General features: G+C 36.0%; 1 protein-coding gene across 3 annotated transcripts in view; it reads left to right on the top strand.

Annotated features, from left to right (window-relative positions):
- Positions 1 to 16,161, top strand: part of LOC107041260 (janus kinase and microtubule-interacting protein 3) — a 57,170-nt gene that overhangs the window by 38,442 nt on the left and 2,567 nt on the right. For 2 of the 3 annotated variants that reach the window (XM_015261728.1, XM_015261727.1), the window contains 3 exons: positions 9,345 to 9,431; positions 11,436 to 13,238; positions 14,549 to 14,951. In XM_015261728.1, coding sequence (XP_015117214.1) covers positions 9,345 to 9,431; positions 11,436 to 13,238; positions 14,549 to 14,872 — 2,214 coding nt within the window. In that variant the 3' untranslated portion in view covers positions 14,873 to 14,951. Of the gene's footprint in view, positions 1 to 9,344; positions 9,432 to 11,435; positions 13,239 to 14,548; positions 14,952 to 16,161 lie in introns of those variants that run through there. The other variant, XR_003783103.1, reaches the window with a different exon arrangement.

Genomic DNA, 16,161 nt, shown 5'->3' with positions numbered 1-16,161 from the left:
GCGGGGCACTTACTGTTATTATTAATCCACGCGTGATGGGAATAGTGTCTCTAACCTGAATGTGTTACGAACATTGCTGACAACGAATTATTGTATCCAGTCTTGATTTCTTTCGTTAGATTGTTGTTGGAAAAAAATTAAGAATTGAAGTGGGCAGTTTAATTCATGAGTTTTAAGACGGAGTAAAATGGAAATTTCACAACTTGATTGAATTTTCAATGGAACATGAATATTTAGAACCAAAATGACATGAATTTTCATGTGTTCCCTGAATTCTCCTGATTTTTCTGAATTTTCCGGGAATAATTTAACTAAAAAATCAATTATTCTATTCATTTTCAGATCATTTGAACCAAAAATTAATGAAATATTTGATTTCTCGATGTCAACGTTTCCTGAAATTTCAGGGCAAAAACCACTAAAAATTAAACAATAAAAATTTCCAGAATTTGACACGAAAAAATGACATGAATTTTCATTTTTTCTCTGAATTTTCCTCATTTTTCTGAATTTTCCGGGAATAATTCAACTAAAAAATCAATTATTCTATTCATTTTCAGATCATTTGAACCAAAAATTAATGAAATATTTGATTTCTCGATGTCAACATTTCCTGAAATTTCAGGGCAAAAACCGCTAAAAATTAAACAATAAAAACTTCCAGAATTTGACACGAAAAAATCAGACGAAAATTGTTAACAGCGTAGCAGTGTCAAATTGTTAAACAAATGGCTCATTGTTGGCCGCGTCGTGACCCTGTTCCAAGCGCCCAACTGCCTCCAGCAATCCCACAATTTTTCTCATCCTCAGGGTTTCGGTGTCAGCCAATTGAATGTGGAATTAACGATTGTCATCACCATTATAATTCGTGATTGTCCAGCCCCACACAAATGTGATGGTGAAGAGTTGATTGAAGCGGATGAAGATCGATTGAGGAGAAACAGGATAGCCCAGGTGAGGGGGACTCCGAACCGTTACGTTGGCCCCCTGACACACAGTTGACTGTACGTCTCTTTAAACCACGCGAGAACTGGCTTTCTTCTTTGGACCGAACCTGTGCGCCGGGTCAGGTGCACGGCCAGTTATAACCCATGTTAAAATGCTAATAAAACCCCTCACTATGCATCCACGCCTCTCTCATTTTCATTGAGAAAAAAAAATCATCAACTTCCTCAACTCACAGCTGTGTATTTGTTTTCCTCGAACGATCGATCTTCGTTACAGGCGATTCAACACATTTTCATTGGGCTTTAAACGTCGGGTGACGTTGATTTTTCATCGAAATAGAAATGATCCCATGACCGTCAGCGGCAATACAAGCACTCGGGCTGCAGGAAAATCCTCGGACTTTCACATTGATTTTTATTTCAATAAGTGACGGCCAATTTTTTTGAAGTTTTTCCATTACGCTTGATGACTGGAGATTTCTCTCAAGAACCGGAAATCATATCCCCGATTTCTCTCCACCTTCTTCGACAGATCTTTGCATAAGTTGTCATGCGTTAAATGTCTTCATTGTTTGCGAAAATTAGAGTTTTTTCCTTTTCAGTGAGGAGGAAACAAGTGGGAAATTGCTTTTATATTAATGTAGTATTTTTTTGCTTCCGTTGTGTGTAACAAGCTTTTTCTCCAATTGCTCGCTGATGAATGGATTAAATTGAATCGTTTTTTTCAAATGTGGGTATTGTTAAAATTTAATTCATCGATTAGCTTTTTTACTTTTCGATTTTTTTCGAAAATCGGTTGTCCCACGATAACTAAAAAAATGTTCTGAATTGACTGAATGATGGCTTTAAAAAATTTGTTCAGATGTCCTTTCGACCGAGCTCGAAGATGAAGGCGATAGCAATAATCGTTATTTTGATTTATTTGAAAATTTGCAAAAATTTTGTATTTTTCGAAAATCAGAGTTCTGGGGATATCTTTGAATATCATGCTTCAAGTGAATTCAATCATAGCTTAAAATGTTTGTTTCAATGCCATCAAGTCGAAGTTAAAAGATGATTACTGTATTGGTTGATTTGATTTTTATGATGATTGTTGAAAATTTCGAATTTCTCACGAATTTCCCTGAAAGTGAGCTTTCTGATGGTTTCTTCAAATGTGGTGTTTGAAATTCATTCAAGTATGTATAAATAAAATTTTTCCATCAACATTTTATCGAAGGGCTGAGGGGAGAGATAGAAGTGTAAAAGAGACAATCGGTTGTGTAGAAGAAAGGAATAATAAGAATAATGATGATGATAACATTCAACTAAGTTGAAAATCTGACAAAATTAGTTGAAAAGAAATCTTATACAATTTTATAACATGAAATAAACAATGAATTATAAAAAAAATAACTGTACTATATGCAATACAAGAGCGATCCCCCCCCCCTAAGCTGGTTAATTTCTCTAGAGCAAATCCATTCTACTCCATCAAATATTCTCATGTGGAACATGCAGTTTTTCGACAGAGCAAATTTTTTCTCTCAGCGGAGAGAACAGCTATCGAGCGAGCAGGAAGTTGTAACAAGAGACCATGTGAAAAATGCAACGTGTAGACAGTAACAGAATTACAATGCCCTCTCGAGATTTTTTATAAATTATATAAATTAAACTTGATGCTAGGTGGAATGTCGTTCAACTTCCTGAAACTTGGAATAATTTCACTTATTTTTCCTTTTCTTGACAACTTTTTTGTCAGGCCTGGAACAGTTTATTCTGTATCTGGAATTCTATGCAATGGGTTTTAACGGCAGGTGCACCGTTGTAGCATATAGCAACATTTTCTGATGTTAGCACATGAATTTTTCTAGAAAATGTTCTCAGTGTATTTATTGAATTTCAATGCGGCAAATAATTCGGTATTGAAGTGGTCAATCGGTTCAATTCGACTTCGCTCCCAGTTGAGTTTTTGTTGAATATCTCGGAATTTAAGATGGCGAAATTTTTGTAAGATCTTTTTCGATAGTCTTCACTTTTCTTTGCAAAAAAGATATTTAGAAAAATTTTGCTAACTCCTTTACGATTTGAGATATTCATCGAGAACTGGCGCTAGAATAGAATTGAATTAAAGTAGCTCTACCCTTACGGTAAATTCAAAGATTATAGAAAACTGCAAAAAAAATGCAGAAAACTCGATTAGATTTGGAATTCTAATTTTTTTCTCAATTTAACTGTCGTTTTGGTTTTTCAATGAAGAAATGTTTAAGGNTAAAATTTTTCCATCAACATTTTATCGAAGGGCTGAGGGGAGAGATAGAAGTGTAAAAGAGACAATCGGTTGTGNTATGTGAAAATCAACATTTCCACTGTAATCAAAGATTAAAATCTGAATTTTTTTCATTAGATGTGAAAAAATCAAGAATTTTCTGGACACCTCATAAAAAATAATCCACCGTTTTGCAAACAAGTTTTGTTATTTATTTATGAGAGGGAAATGTTTGAAAAAATATCAATATTTTGCGAAATTTAATTTAGATAATACTGACGGGGTATGAATTTTTTCAAATGTTTTCCATGCAATTTAGTTGAAAAATTTGACAACTGAAAATATCCAAAAGTACAGCGTAGCCCGGTCGAAGGGTAGGGCTATTTTAAACCGTTTGACCACTTCACTACTGAATCAGAGAAATTTGAAATTTCACGGTTTTTATCACCACAAATCGAACTTTAGTGTCTCTCGTCGCAAAAATACTTCTATTTTGTCCACAAAATTTTAATTTTATTGTTACTATTTATCCCAATTACGAAGGATACAGGCTTGAGCTATGAAAGACTCAGCATCGTTGCAAGGGAAGACTCTCCGGAGGGAACACTCACTGTCCAATCGACGAAATACCGAACAAAAAAGAGGTTTCGAGAAGAACGAAAAATGATTATGTGTATGGAGAGTGATAAGGTCGATGGGAAAAGCGATGTGATTTATTTCTCAAGAACCTGGAGCAAGATAAGGACTCTCACGGTGCAACTCGAGACCAGCTTCCTTACAAAGAAGCTGTTTAATGGTTTTGGCTCGTGTTAATGATGACAAATGGCTTTATTAATGCTTTGAAAAAAAACCGTGAGACTACTTTCTCAGCAATCGGACATTCTTGAAAGTTTTCTGGACTCTGGAAAAGCAGAGTACTATCGGGAGTGAGCAGACGTTCAACCTCAAGACCAAATCAATTCGAGTCATGCGGAGTCGAATCTTATTGAGGATAGCCAAGTAGTTTCGGCAATTTTTTGCGGGGAAATTCTATTCAGACTTTGTAGAATAGGCCAAGCGTACTTTTTTGGAACATTTTTCGAGAAAATGATTTTTGGAAAATGAAACACCAATCATGCGAAGTTTTAAAGTGTTTCGTGTGTTGATCACCGCGGGGGCGAAACGGAAGGGGAGTCTTATTGTTCTCGAGCCCTGATTCAATCGCTGAGCACGAAATTTTCCAATTTTCAAGTAAATATTTAAGTGTGCGTCCGAACATTTTTTGAATATTGATTTTATTTATCAGATTGATTGATTTTTTTCTCATCACCTAGGGGTGTTAAATAATTTTTATTGGATGTTTTTCTAATTATTGAAATAATATTAAAATGCGTCTCGAGTTGGTAAACCTGTCGAGTGTTTTCTCTCTCTCAGTTCTATGGTCCAACCCATATCTTTCCCATGATGCTCACTGACATTCGAATCACGCGCTTGCGCGTGAGGGCGTAATTGCTCCGAAACTCATAATTTTCCGAATCATTTGTTCAAATAATTTTCTTATGAAATCTGAAAAAAATCTGAAACTTACACGTGTTCTCAAGAAAGATTTGATTTATGACCCACTAGTTTTTCCTCAATAGTTCATTATTTTATTGGGTACCATGGAAATTTCCCTAATTGAGAGTGGGGTAACCTCGAAGGTTACAGCTGGAGGGGCTCCAAAAACACCCAGATTTCATCATTTTTTTTTCTTGAGACCGAGATCTAAAAAAATGTGCAAGAATTCTCAATGGTGCAGCGTACTCCCACATTTTTCCCTTGAATTTTCAATTTTTTTTTTTCATTATTTTGACTCTTCACACGAAACACCTTAAGGATATGACCCTATTTCTGTTTTTATTTTCATGCGTGGATAATCACCAGGAAAACATTTCCAGATTTTCAAATGATTTCATGAAAATTCCCGGAATTCACCGGCATCTCTTGAAATTTCATAAAGCGACGAACAAAATTCGAGAAAAACGTCTCCACGAAAACAAAAAATGAAGATATTTCTAGTGTCCTAAGGTAACTCGTCAGAAGCCCTGACCGATAACTTATCGCCGCAGGTTTCAAGTCGAAAGGCAACTCGATGAAGGGAAAAATGGGTTTTCTCCCACGTCACAAGAGAAAGGCTAGATATCGAATGTGGCAGGGCGAGTTAGGAGAATAAAAATAAATGGTGGCGACAGAAAAAGGAGAGTCAGGCTGAAAACGCAGGTGCCGAGACATAAATAAATGAAATAATTGTTTCCATTATTGGCTAAAGGCACAATTATTTCCATTACTTATATTATATTTTTATGAATTCCCCGCCCCCGCCCCCCCCCCCTCCTCGCATCATTTGTAACTATCTGAAGAAATCGAATCTGCAAAATTCATGAGCAAAATTCATAAAAAAAAAAATCATTTCCATATAAATAATCTAGACAATAATAATATAAATTTTTGTAAATTTTTTCCTTTGTACGAAAAATTGTTGAAAATTTTTTTGTTATTGATTGTCATATTTTTTGTTATAAAATGTTGAAAAGAAATATTATATCGTGTAGAACATTAGGGATACATATGGATATTATAATAAAATTATTCCAAAGTGTAGCTCTATTTCAAAATTAAATATAATTAAATAGAAGATGATGATAGAAATACAGATGGGCGTGAGGACATGCCATGTGGCATTGTAAATCATTGTAATGTTATTTGAATTTCAGATGAACTTATCTAATAGGGCATGTAACTATAAATTCCCGTTTTCTGAAGATTGCTTCATGACGAGCGCGAGTTATAACATATCATAAAAGCATGATTTTCCTATAACTGTTCTCTCTGATTACTAATGCATGAGTGGTAATTAATCAGCATTTTCTCATCGAATTTTCCATATATAATGAAGTGATTATGGTGGCGCTGGGAGTTTTTCTCGAGATATATAATAAAATTCAGTATTAAATAACACTAGATTCTCAATTCACTGAAAATTCAAGAATATATTTTTGAAAAATATTCTGATGTCTCTTAACTGACCGGAAATAATCGAATCGAAATTCCCAGTTTCCATTAATTTTCTCATCCAGCGGTGAATTTTTAATGACGAAATGCCTTAAAATTTCTGTGCAACAATGATTTGACAAAAATTTTCAACAAGTTCACTGCAAAAATATAAATACTATGGACTACACTGGCAGAAAAAATTAATTTTATCAAGAGAATTTCACTTGAACTAACTATCATTTGGTTGTTAATTTTCAAATAAACATGATTTCAGAGTGAATATCAGTTATCTTTTCTTCAGATACATTTGATTGGGAAAAATCGGACTTCTCTAGAACTGAAGTTCCTTTTATTTGTCGCAATAATGAGAGTATTTGATTTCTTTCTAGCCAAAAGTTTGCCAACTCCAGAAATTCGTTGGTTTACTCAAAAATCAAAATTATCCTCATGACAAATACGTTGTTATCTCAATCAACACGATCATACGTTGTTCCAAGTAAATGATAATTGAAGTGAGCATTTCGTATGTCGAATCAGGATGAATATTGTTACGCGGAAAAAGCTTTGAGATTGTAGTAAGATGTCGTTGAGTTGAAAGAAGTTTATATTTCTTGACTAAAAAAATCGCATTAGTTTACAATAACAGAATCACAGATTACGGCAATTCAACACAAACTTGGATATCACAAATTTCGTTCAATGTGATGTACGGAAAGCTCCATTTAAACATCGGCTTCATTCGCGAAAACAACATTCAATTCATTCCTCAATGTAATCATCTCCCAGAAACGAATTTTTTATCTATTCATGAAAGTAGAAAATTTCTCGACTGGAGATTATATGAGATTAAAAAAATAGAACTTTTTCATTTTTGTGGTGAATACATGTGACTCGGCGCCAAGGACTATTTTATTTTATTCAAGTAAACGTATCTCAAGACGAAGTAACTGGTATGCACCGTAAGAAACATCTCAATAAAAATAATTTTTCCTATCAGTGCAAGGATATAATTCCCCCGTCAATGCCCTCGGATTTCCTCTTGAATCTGTTATTACGCTTCAACACTTCCGAAATTCTCGTACTTCCTCTCGCTAAGTGGTCCACAAGGTGCACGTTTTCTCCATGCACTCTTCGCCAATTAACTGCGTTATGCTCGAGAAATTTCAAATGCACATTTTTCCTGTTTCGATTACGCTCACACGTTGAGTGATAGAAAGTTCAAGTGATGATTTATTTATCAAGTATCTTACGTGAGTTGAGTAAGCGGTCTAGTTTTTCGCCGTGCGCAAATGAAAAAGTTATACGAGTAGAAAAATTCCACCAACGACAGACCGAGAAAAAAAGGTGAAAGAAGGGCTCGCCGGTGGATGATAATTGGGGCAGTTTCTATCTTGTGAAAGCACGAGATGAATGAGAAGAAAAATAATCATTCGTGCTTTTCACTGGTCCACTGCACTGAGAGAAATTTCAATGGTAATTTTAACAACAAGGGAATTGTCAAAGAAATTATATTTACTGTAACAATAAGCTTTGTAGATTGAACTAGGATTCATCGTTCGATTCACTATGTCAAATAGTGTCATCCACATTATGAGGTAATTTTCACTTTAATGTAATAGTTGAAACTGCAATGGTTAGTGTTACCGTAACTATTATTTTTTTGACAATTCCCTGCTAGTTGAAATTACCAGTGAAATTTCTCTCAGTGTGGTGCATCGAGGCCAATATTTCTCGTGTCAGCAGCACTTCAGTCACGCGGTGAAGCACCCATTTTCTCGTGAATTATTAGAAATTTTTGAACAGTCCTTTGACAAATGGTGAACGAGTCTCATTACCGTGGATTCTCTAATTTGTTGTGACATTTCGCTACTGTTATGGCAGCTCATTGTAGCACTTTCAGATATTACGAACGAGTTATTCAAGTGAAAATTCTTCAGTTCAATAATATTTCAGGGTGAATGTATAATTTCACGTGAAAAAATGAAATGTTCTTATTGTTTGGAGAAACCAAATTCTAGAAAGAATTTCATAGATCGATTTCGTAGATTTTATGCGAAAGAATTTCATGTGAAAATGCAGTGAATTCGATAACTATAAAAAAATTGTTTGAATGAATCCAATTGTGATTTAAAATATTATTCTCAATGCCGTCTGGACCGAGTTTCATCATGAGATTGATTGCATCCTCTGTTGTTGAATAAAACATTTTGAAAAAAAAAATTTTTTTTGTTGAAAAATTTTTTTTTAATCAATATTTAGGGAACGATTGAAAAATTGTTAGTTTTTTTTTCTATACAATTTTGTCTATAGGAATTCCTCGATTTTTTCCAAGTTTTTCCACTCTTTTTTCCGCAAGCAAACAAAAGAGCTTAGAAAATTTCAGCTGAAGAATTTTCATAAAAAATATCTCAACCCAATAGAAAAATCGAATTCTATTGAATTCTCCTACAGAATGTTTTCCATAGAACATTTCTTTTTCAATAGAATCGGCCAAAAACCAATAGAACCTTCAACAGAAATCCAATAAAATTTCTCAGTGAAAGCCCTATATTTTTTTATAATTTTTTTGTGCGTTTAAATCCACCTCAAAGGATATAATTGGCATTCACTGTCACTATCACTAAATAATGTTTGTTTTCTCTCAGTGTAGCAGTTAATTATTAGAGGACATCTCCCAATCGTCTGGATAAATAATTCATAACGACACGTTAATTATAACGTTCGATAACTGATGCATTAATTATAGGAACTTATAAGAAAATTGGTAACTCCACTTTCACTAATCAGCTGTGACGACTGACCGGTCTATAAACTTCCCGCGAACGTCCGTTGAATATAATATGGAATTTCAACAGCTCAACTGTAAATATTGAGCGTCAACCGATTACTTTCGCTGTCGCCTTTGACACTTTTAGAAAGGTGTGCATCGAACTTGTGACATTTTCCGATTGAAAAATTATTTGGTCTGAACCTGTTGGCAATTTCTCGACGAATATTCCAGCTATTTCAGGGGAGAGAAATAATAAGCGTTTAAAGATCACTTCCTCGTTAAGTGTTGCGCCAATTCTTTGCACTTATTGCGCAAAGTCTGTATTAATTAGCGCGCTCAGAGAATTATTGTTTGATTTTTGTTGCAGATGAGGAAACTACGGGAGAGCGAAAGGGGTCACCAGATTCGGTTGGGGCCTCCGATTGAGGATAAAATAAATCGACATCGAACTACTGTAAGTATTCTGTTTAAGATGTTGAGTTCAGGGAACTCCAGAAAAAAAATTTTTTTTCGCTAATAAATTAGCAATATGCACATCATCTTCTTCTATAATGTATAATTCATTGTTTATTTCATTTTATTAAATTGAATAAGATTTCTTGTCAACTAATTTTGTCAGATTTTCAACTCAGTTGAATGTTATCATCGTCATTATTCTTATTATCCCTTTCTTCTATACAACCGACTGTCTTTTTTACGGTTCTATCTCTCGCGTCAGCCCTTTGATAAAATCTTAAAAGAAAAATTTTATTCATACATACTTGAATGAATTTGAAACATCACGTTTGAAGAAACCATCAGAAAGCTCACTTTCAGGGAAATTCATGAAAAATTCGAAATTTTCAACAATCATCATAAAAATCAAATCAATCAATATAGCTATCGTAATCATCTTTTAACTTCGACTTGATGGCATTGAAACAAACATTTTAAGCTATGATGGAATTCATTAGAAGCATGACATTCAAAGATATCCCCGGAATTCTGATTTTCAAAAAATAGAAAATTTTTGCAAATTTTCAAATAAATCAAAATAACGATTATCGCTATCGCCTTCATCTTCGGACTCGGTCAAAAGGACATCCAAACAAATTTTTTAAGTCATCATTCAATCAATTCAGAACATTTTTTTAGTTATCGTGGGACAACCGATTTTCGAAAAAAATCGAAAATCAAAAAAACTAATCGATGAATTAAATTTTAATTAATGGTGGTTGATAGGGCTCAACAACACCTATATTTGAAAGAAAAAGATTCAATTCCATCCATTCATACATAGGTACACACATATATCATACGTATAAAATCGAGCGTCGACTTCTTGAAATTGAATCGTTACCGAACGGCTACTTAAGATTGAAAACAAATCATTAATAACTCGCTGATTGAACGTAACTTTCGAATCATAGGGAAGTTATGATGATGGTGCCGAAAAATGAAAGTGGAGTTTCCATGTTATCTTCACGTCACATGACATAACATACGCCCATAATATTTTTGTTTCCAAAGATGACGTTTCTTTCTCTCGAAAAAACGATGAGATGCAAGTTCTTCTGTTACGCAATCGATATGTATCCATATGGAAGTTAAATCAGATTATATTTGGAGTTGAATCATTCCCCAAGAATAACAACACGCACGAAAAAAATCCGTAGAAATAACTATAAAAATCGAAAGGAAAGTTCTATAGGATTTCTATTGAACTTCTGTTGGCAATTCTATTCATTTTTGGCTGATTCTCTTGAAGATTTGCGCAGCTTTACTGCATAGAATATTTTCCATTGGGCATTTAATAGAAACTTCAATAAAAATTTTTAGTCAATCCGATAGGTTTTTTATGTAATTTTTTCCTACGCGAAATGGCACTACTGGATTTATAGCAAACTGTAGGAAAAATTAATATTCTTCCAGAAATTTTTCCTTCAAATTGAATCATTTTTCACGAACATCTCAGTAAAATTTTCCATGTAATAAAAAATTTGGAATGATAAATCATACAAAGAAATCAAAATCTATCCAATTTTCTATGAAATATTTATCGAAAAATCGCGCAAAAGAGCTGTGAAATTGTCAAAAAGAATCGAGAAAAATTAGACTAGAATTCCCCGTGAAAGTTAACAGATTTCCAATACAGATTGAATAAAATTCTATACTGCATTATTTCACGCACATCTCTTACTCATCAAAAGCCTAAAAATTTAATCAAGTTGTCGACTGCTGTTTCCACTCACCTGTTTCATGCGACGTTGCCCAATCAAAATTCGACTGTTACCACGGCTGTCTGCATGAACATTTTCTTTAATCATTATTTTGAAACCGGAAACCTCAGCCATAATCCTTCTAATTGTCTGAGAAAAATAATTTGTAACATGAACGATTTCCTTAGTCAATTTCCTTTTCAATTTTTTCTCATAACTGCGTTGTCCACTTGATAGGTTAAACATCCTCAATGTTTCAGGACTCATGCAAAGCTGACTACGACGTGAGCGAAGCGGACCGCCTCCGTGAGGTAGCGATAGAGCAGCAAGAGATAATCGAATTCCTGCGTCAAGCTCTGAAAGAGCGCGAGCGCAAATTGGACCAGCTCTCAAACAAAAAGCGGAAAGAGGAATTCTACAAACAATGGCTGGAGCTCGAGCCGGTAGCAGAAGTTGACGACGAAGAGGAGCACGAAGAGGAGGACAGCGCATTGTCTAGTGCCCCGTCCTCGCTGTCGCCGCAGCCGGGCGGTCACTGGCAGTCGACCGGCGTGTCTCGTGAGACGTACGAAGGACTTCTCCTCGAATTCGAAGAGCTCCAGACAAAGTACCTCGAGGCCCAGCAGGAGTTGTCCCACGCCAAAACCCAAGTACGCGACCTGGAGCAGGCGCTGCTACAGGAGACGAGAGGAAGTCAGAATAGCCGGCGTGTACTCAGCGATAAGCTGAAAGAAACGGAAGAGCGGGAGTCGTGTTTACAGGCTGAAATTTCAGAGCTGCGGGAGCAGAACGAACTACTCGAATTTCGTGTGCTTGAGTTGGAAGAGACTGGTGGCCCCAGAGAGTCTCCTGATACTGCTGACAGTGGCATTGTATCACCCGAGCCGATTCAACTCTTCAAAGACCAGAGCACTAAGCAACAACGGGCGATAGCGACTGTTATACCTTACAACTCTTACACCCAGTCGTTGTCCCCGGTACCTGTGCAGAAGCCCCCGCTGTCCCTTCAGGAGAGCGGGATCTTCGAGGAGGATGACGATGATCAGGTGGAATGGGCCACCTGTGGTACACAGACTGAGACCCCCTCTGGCGATCTGCTGCAAGAGGTTCAGAGACTTCAGGAACTTCGGGAGAGAATACAGGAGAGGGCGGTCAAGGTACCTTTAGAGAGTTTAGAGACTGATGATCGGTTGACCTCTTGCAAAGAACGCATTCAAGATCTGGAGGAACGATTAGCGATCTATGAGGCGGACGAGATTGCGAGATCACAGGATCAGTTAGTTGCCAAGCAGAGGGAGGAGGATGTGCTCGATGAAAATTATAAACTTACGGAGAGGGTTTATTGGTTGGAGAACGAACTGAGGAATCTTCAAGACGCTGGGAGGAATCTGGCGGATGTTGGGACCATGGCGGGCGTGATTAATCCTCAGAATTTTGAGGAATTGACTGACGTCTCGAGTACAGTAGCTTTGGATATCCCTGCGTCGACGCCTTGTGGCAGAATCTTTTACGATGCTTTGAAGGAGATTGACGATTCGGAAATTTGTTCTCCGATGAGAGCGCAGAGGAAGGAATGGAGTGGATGCTCTGAATCAGTGAAGAGGGGGCCAGAAGCTGATTGCAATGACTGCAATAGGATGAGAAAGGATTATAATGAACAAATTCAACAACTCGCTGCCTCTGAGTGCTCACTCCGAAGGAGAATTGTGGATTTGGAAACGAGAGAGATCGCTTTCGCCAAGACTCTTCAGAAGGTCGATGCCACGTGGACTCAACTTGAGTTCTCCTATGCTTCAAACCTGAGGAAAAGTGAACAGGAACTTGAAAAGAAGGTCCTTGTTGCTCAGAGAATGCTCGACAGAATCGGCGGACTTGAGGAGACGATCCGCAATCATGTGTGTGAGGGGAGTTTTGATGGTGTCGACATGAAGGAAAGGAAGGAGGGGGTTGAGGAAGGGGTTCAAACGGATGAATCAATGGAGATTGATGAGGACTCGGTTAAAAGTGGAGTTCATCGATCTACGCAAACTGAAGAGACTGAATGTAACGAGGATTTGCACACCGTAAGTGTTCGGGAAAACAGTCTTGTGTCACGGAGGAACAGTTTCTTGGTACCGGAACTGATTTACTGATTTTGAGAAACTCAATTTCAGGGAAAAAATTTCTAAAATTTCGCACAAAAAAATTGGGTATTCGTTTCAAAATGAGAGAAGCTTTCAAATGATGAACCTTTGCGCTTTGAAATTGAGAAACTTTCAAGATTTGAGTGAAGGGTCATTTTATCGTTAATCTTTTAACAATTTTTGACGTGGATACGTTTATGGTTTCATTATGAGGGGTCATTTTGGGAAACCGTCCTTATGTGCAGCGCCATCCATGGGATTTTTAGATAATTCTGGAGAAAAAATTGGAGAGGCTCTTAAAATTTTGAAAAAATTCAAGGAGTTTCTAGTAATTTCGAGGAAATTCAGTGAGTTTCTAAACAATTTGAGGCAATTTAAGGAGTTTGTAGAAATTCAAAGAGAATTCAGGGAGTTTCTGAAAATATCGAGGGAATTCAATGAGTTTCTAGAAATTTCGAAGTAATTTCGAGAAGTTTTTAAAGAATTGAAGGGGATTCAAGGAATTTCAAAAAAATGTTGAGTAAATTCAGGGATTTCTAGAAATTCGAGGGAATGCAAGGAGTTTCTCGAAATTTCGAGGAAGTTCAGAGTTTCTAGAAAATTCAAGGAACGCCAAGAATTTGTAGAAATTTCAAGAAAATTCAGGGAATTTCTAGAAAATTCGAAGAACTGCAAACAGTTTCTAGGAAATTCGAGAGAGAAAGAAAGTCCATGTACGTATCCACGTACAATTACAGCTGTATCAAAGACAGCCGCCTGCGATGTTTTTCGACTTTGACTTTCCAAGAATTTTTATGAAGAAAATTGCTGTTCACTAAACTAAACTGTAATGATTCTTAAAATTCAGTACCAACAGCCCAATTATTTCAAGCGACAGAAGTTCTTGAATCAAATAGCGTCGAGTTTTAAAATTAAGATTATTCGAATTCTGGTATCATCAAATATCAAACATTCATTGATTCAAAGTCTCAGATGATATACTTTGAATAACAACAGCTTTGCAAATATAAGGAATTTGATTTTAAAACAAAAATCATCAATTTAAGTCCGTGAATGTTCTTAATTTGAAAACCCGAATGTTCCAAATTCACTCCCACAATTTCCCCAAAAAATGATGAAATATCCCTTAATTTCACTCGCTTCAAATAAAAATAACTGAGAGTTTTTTCTGGAAACTAGAAACTTGTTTCTCTGTGCAGAATCCTCAGTGTGGAACGAAAATTAATAAAACCATTAAATTTTCTCTGCAGGGAGACATGATCCGAAATCCTTCAGGCCAAATAATAGCGGAGTTAGCGCGCGAGGCTCGGGAAGAAGACGAGGTGGCCGTTGAATCATCTCGCGCAGTGTCACGTATTCGCGTGCAACCTGATGCAACAACTGCCAATGATCTTGTCAAAATAACCGACTCTGATACGGATAAGAAGGTTAGAAAATCGCGGATTGGCCGAATTGAACGCGATGGCTGGGTGATGAGAGTGCGAAATACCTCGAAGGGTAGTCGTAGCGTTAAAAACATCAGGGCAGTTGTTAACGGTCATCGTTTCGTTCTCTACCAGGAGATTTGCGTTTAACTGTTTTTTTTACTTCAATTTTCAATCAGTGAAAGAACTGTCTAAAATTCTATTAAAATGAAAAGTAATCATCTATGAATCCTGCCTGAACTCATTTTGTCAGTATATCATGATTTGCGTGTTGACAATCCGTGATTTGATCATTAGAAATGTCGTAACTCAAGACAGTGCTTGTACTTGAGAAATTCCGATGGATCGAGAAGAAAAATTGAGAAATAAAATAGGTCTCGAATGCGCCACGAGAACTGTGAGACTGGAAAAAAATTCTTGAAGGAGGAAAATGGATTGATGAGGCTGTGCTAGAACTCTTGCAGCTTGGCTGGCTTCGTAACTGGCCCAAGGTCAGTCTGCTCAACTCTCTTATCATCCGACAAATATGACATTTGTTTTGGTAGATGATGAGATATTCTGAGTACCAATTTATCTGTTTTCATGCATATAAAAACAAGAATCCCGAAATTCCAGATAAAATCCCGAAATTTATGTACTAAAAAGATAATAGTTTTGAGGGGGAGAAGTTCTTAAATCAAGAACCTTGGGATTTTTTAATTGAGAACCTGTAGTGTTATTTTATTATTGGCTTTTCACACAATTTTTCCCATTTTTAATTTGCAATTGTGTGTGCAGAGAAAACTGTTGGTTGCAATACTAGACAAGAATGATTTCTAAAATTCAGGATCAGTAATTTAGTTTGATTTAGATTGATTTAGTTATTCTAGCAGAGAGACAGTTGTAAAAAGAGATCCGTTGGATTTAACAATTAACAACGTTTGCGCTCCTAAATTTATTAATTGGTTCAATTCATGTATGTTCATGCATATGAAGAACAAGAATCCATAAGATGCGAGAAGATGGTCCCTAAAATTCTGGGACAAAAAGCTAATAATTTTGAGTGAGAGAATGTCTTAAAAAAAGAATCTTCGGATTTTTAAAATATAGATGATTTGAACGATAAAAAATTTTGGTATAATTGGCCCAAAAAACAAGAATCTCTAAAATTTTACAAAGAAATCCCAAAATCTCAGAGAAGTTCTTAAATCAAGAACCTAAGGATTTTTAAATTAAGAACCTTCCAGAATTTAAGTGAAGTGGCTTAGTGTTACTTTAATATTGACTTTTTACCAATTTTTCCCATTTTGACTTTCCAAGTTTTCGTGTAAGAAAAATTGTTCTTTACCATACTAAAAGGAATTATCCCCAAAATTCAGAAACTAAACTAGAATGATTTCTAAAATTTTGTACCAACAACCTCATTATTTCAAGTGAGAAAAGTTCTCGAAGAAGAACCG

Source organism: Diachasma alloeum, unplaced genomic scaffold (assembly GCF_001412515.2).
Source record: "Diachasma alloeum isolate Michigan unplaced genomic scaffold, Dall2.0 Dall_scaffold_00359, whole genome shotgun sequence".
In the NCBI taxonomy this organism is placed as follows: Eukaryota; Metazoa; Arthropoda; class Insecta; order Hymenoptera; family Braconidae; genus Diachasma; species Diachasma alloeum.
This window is presented reverse-complemented; position numbering and strand designations above follow the sequence as displayed.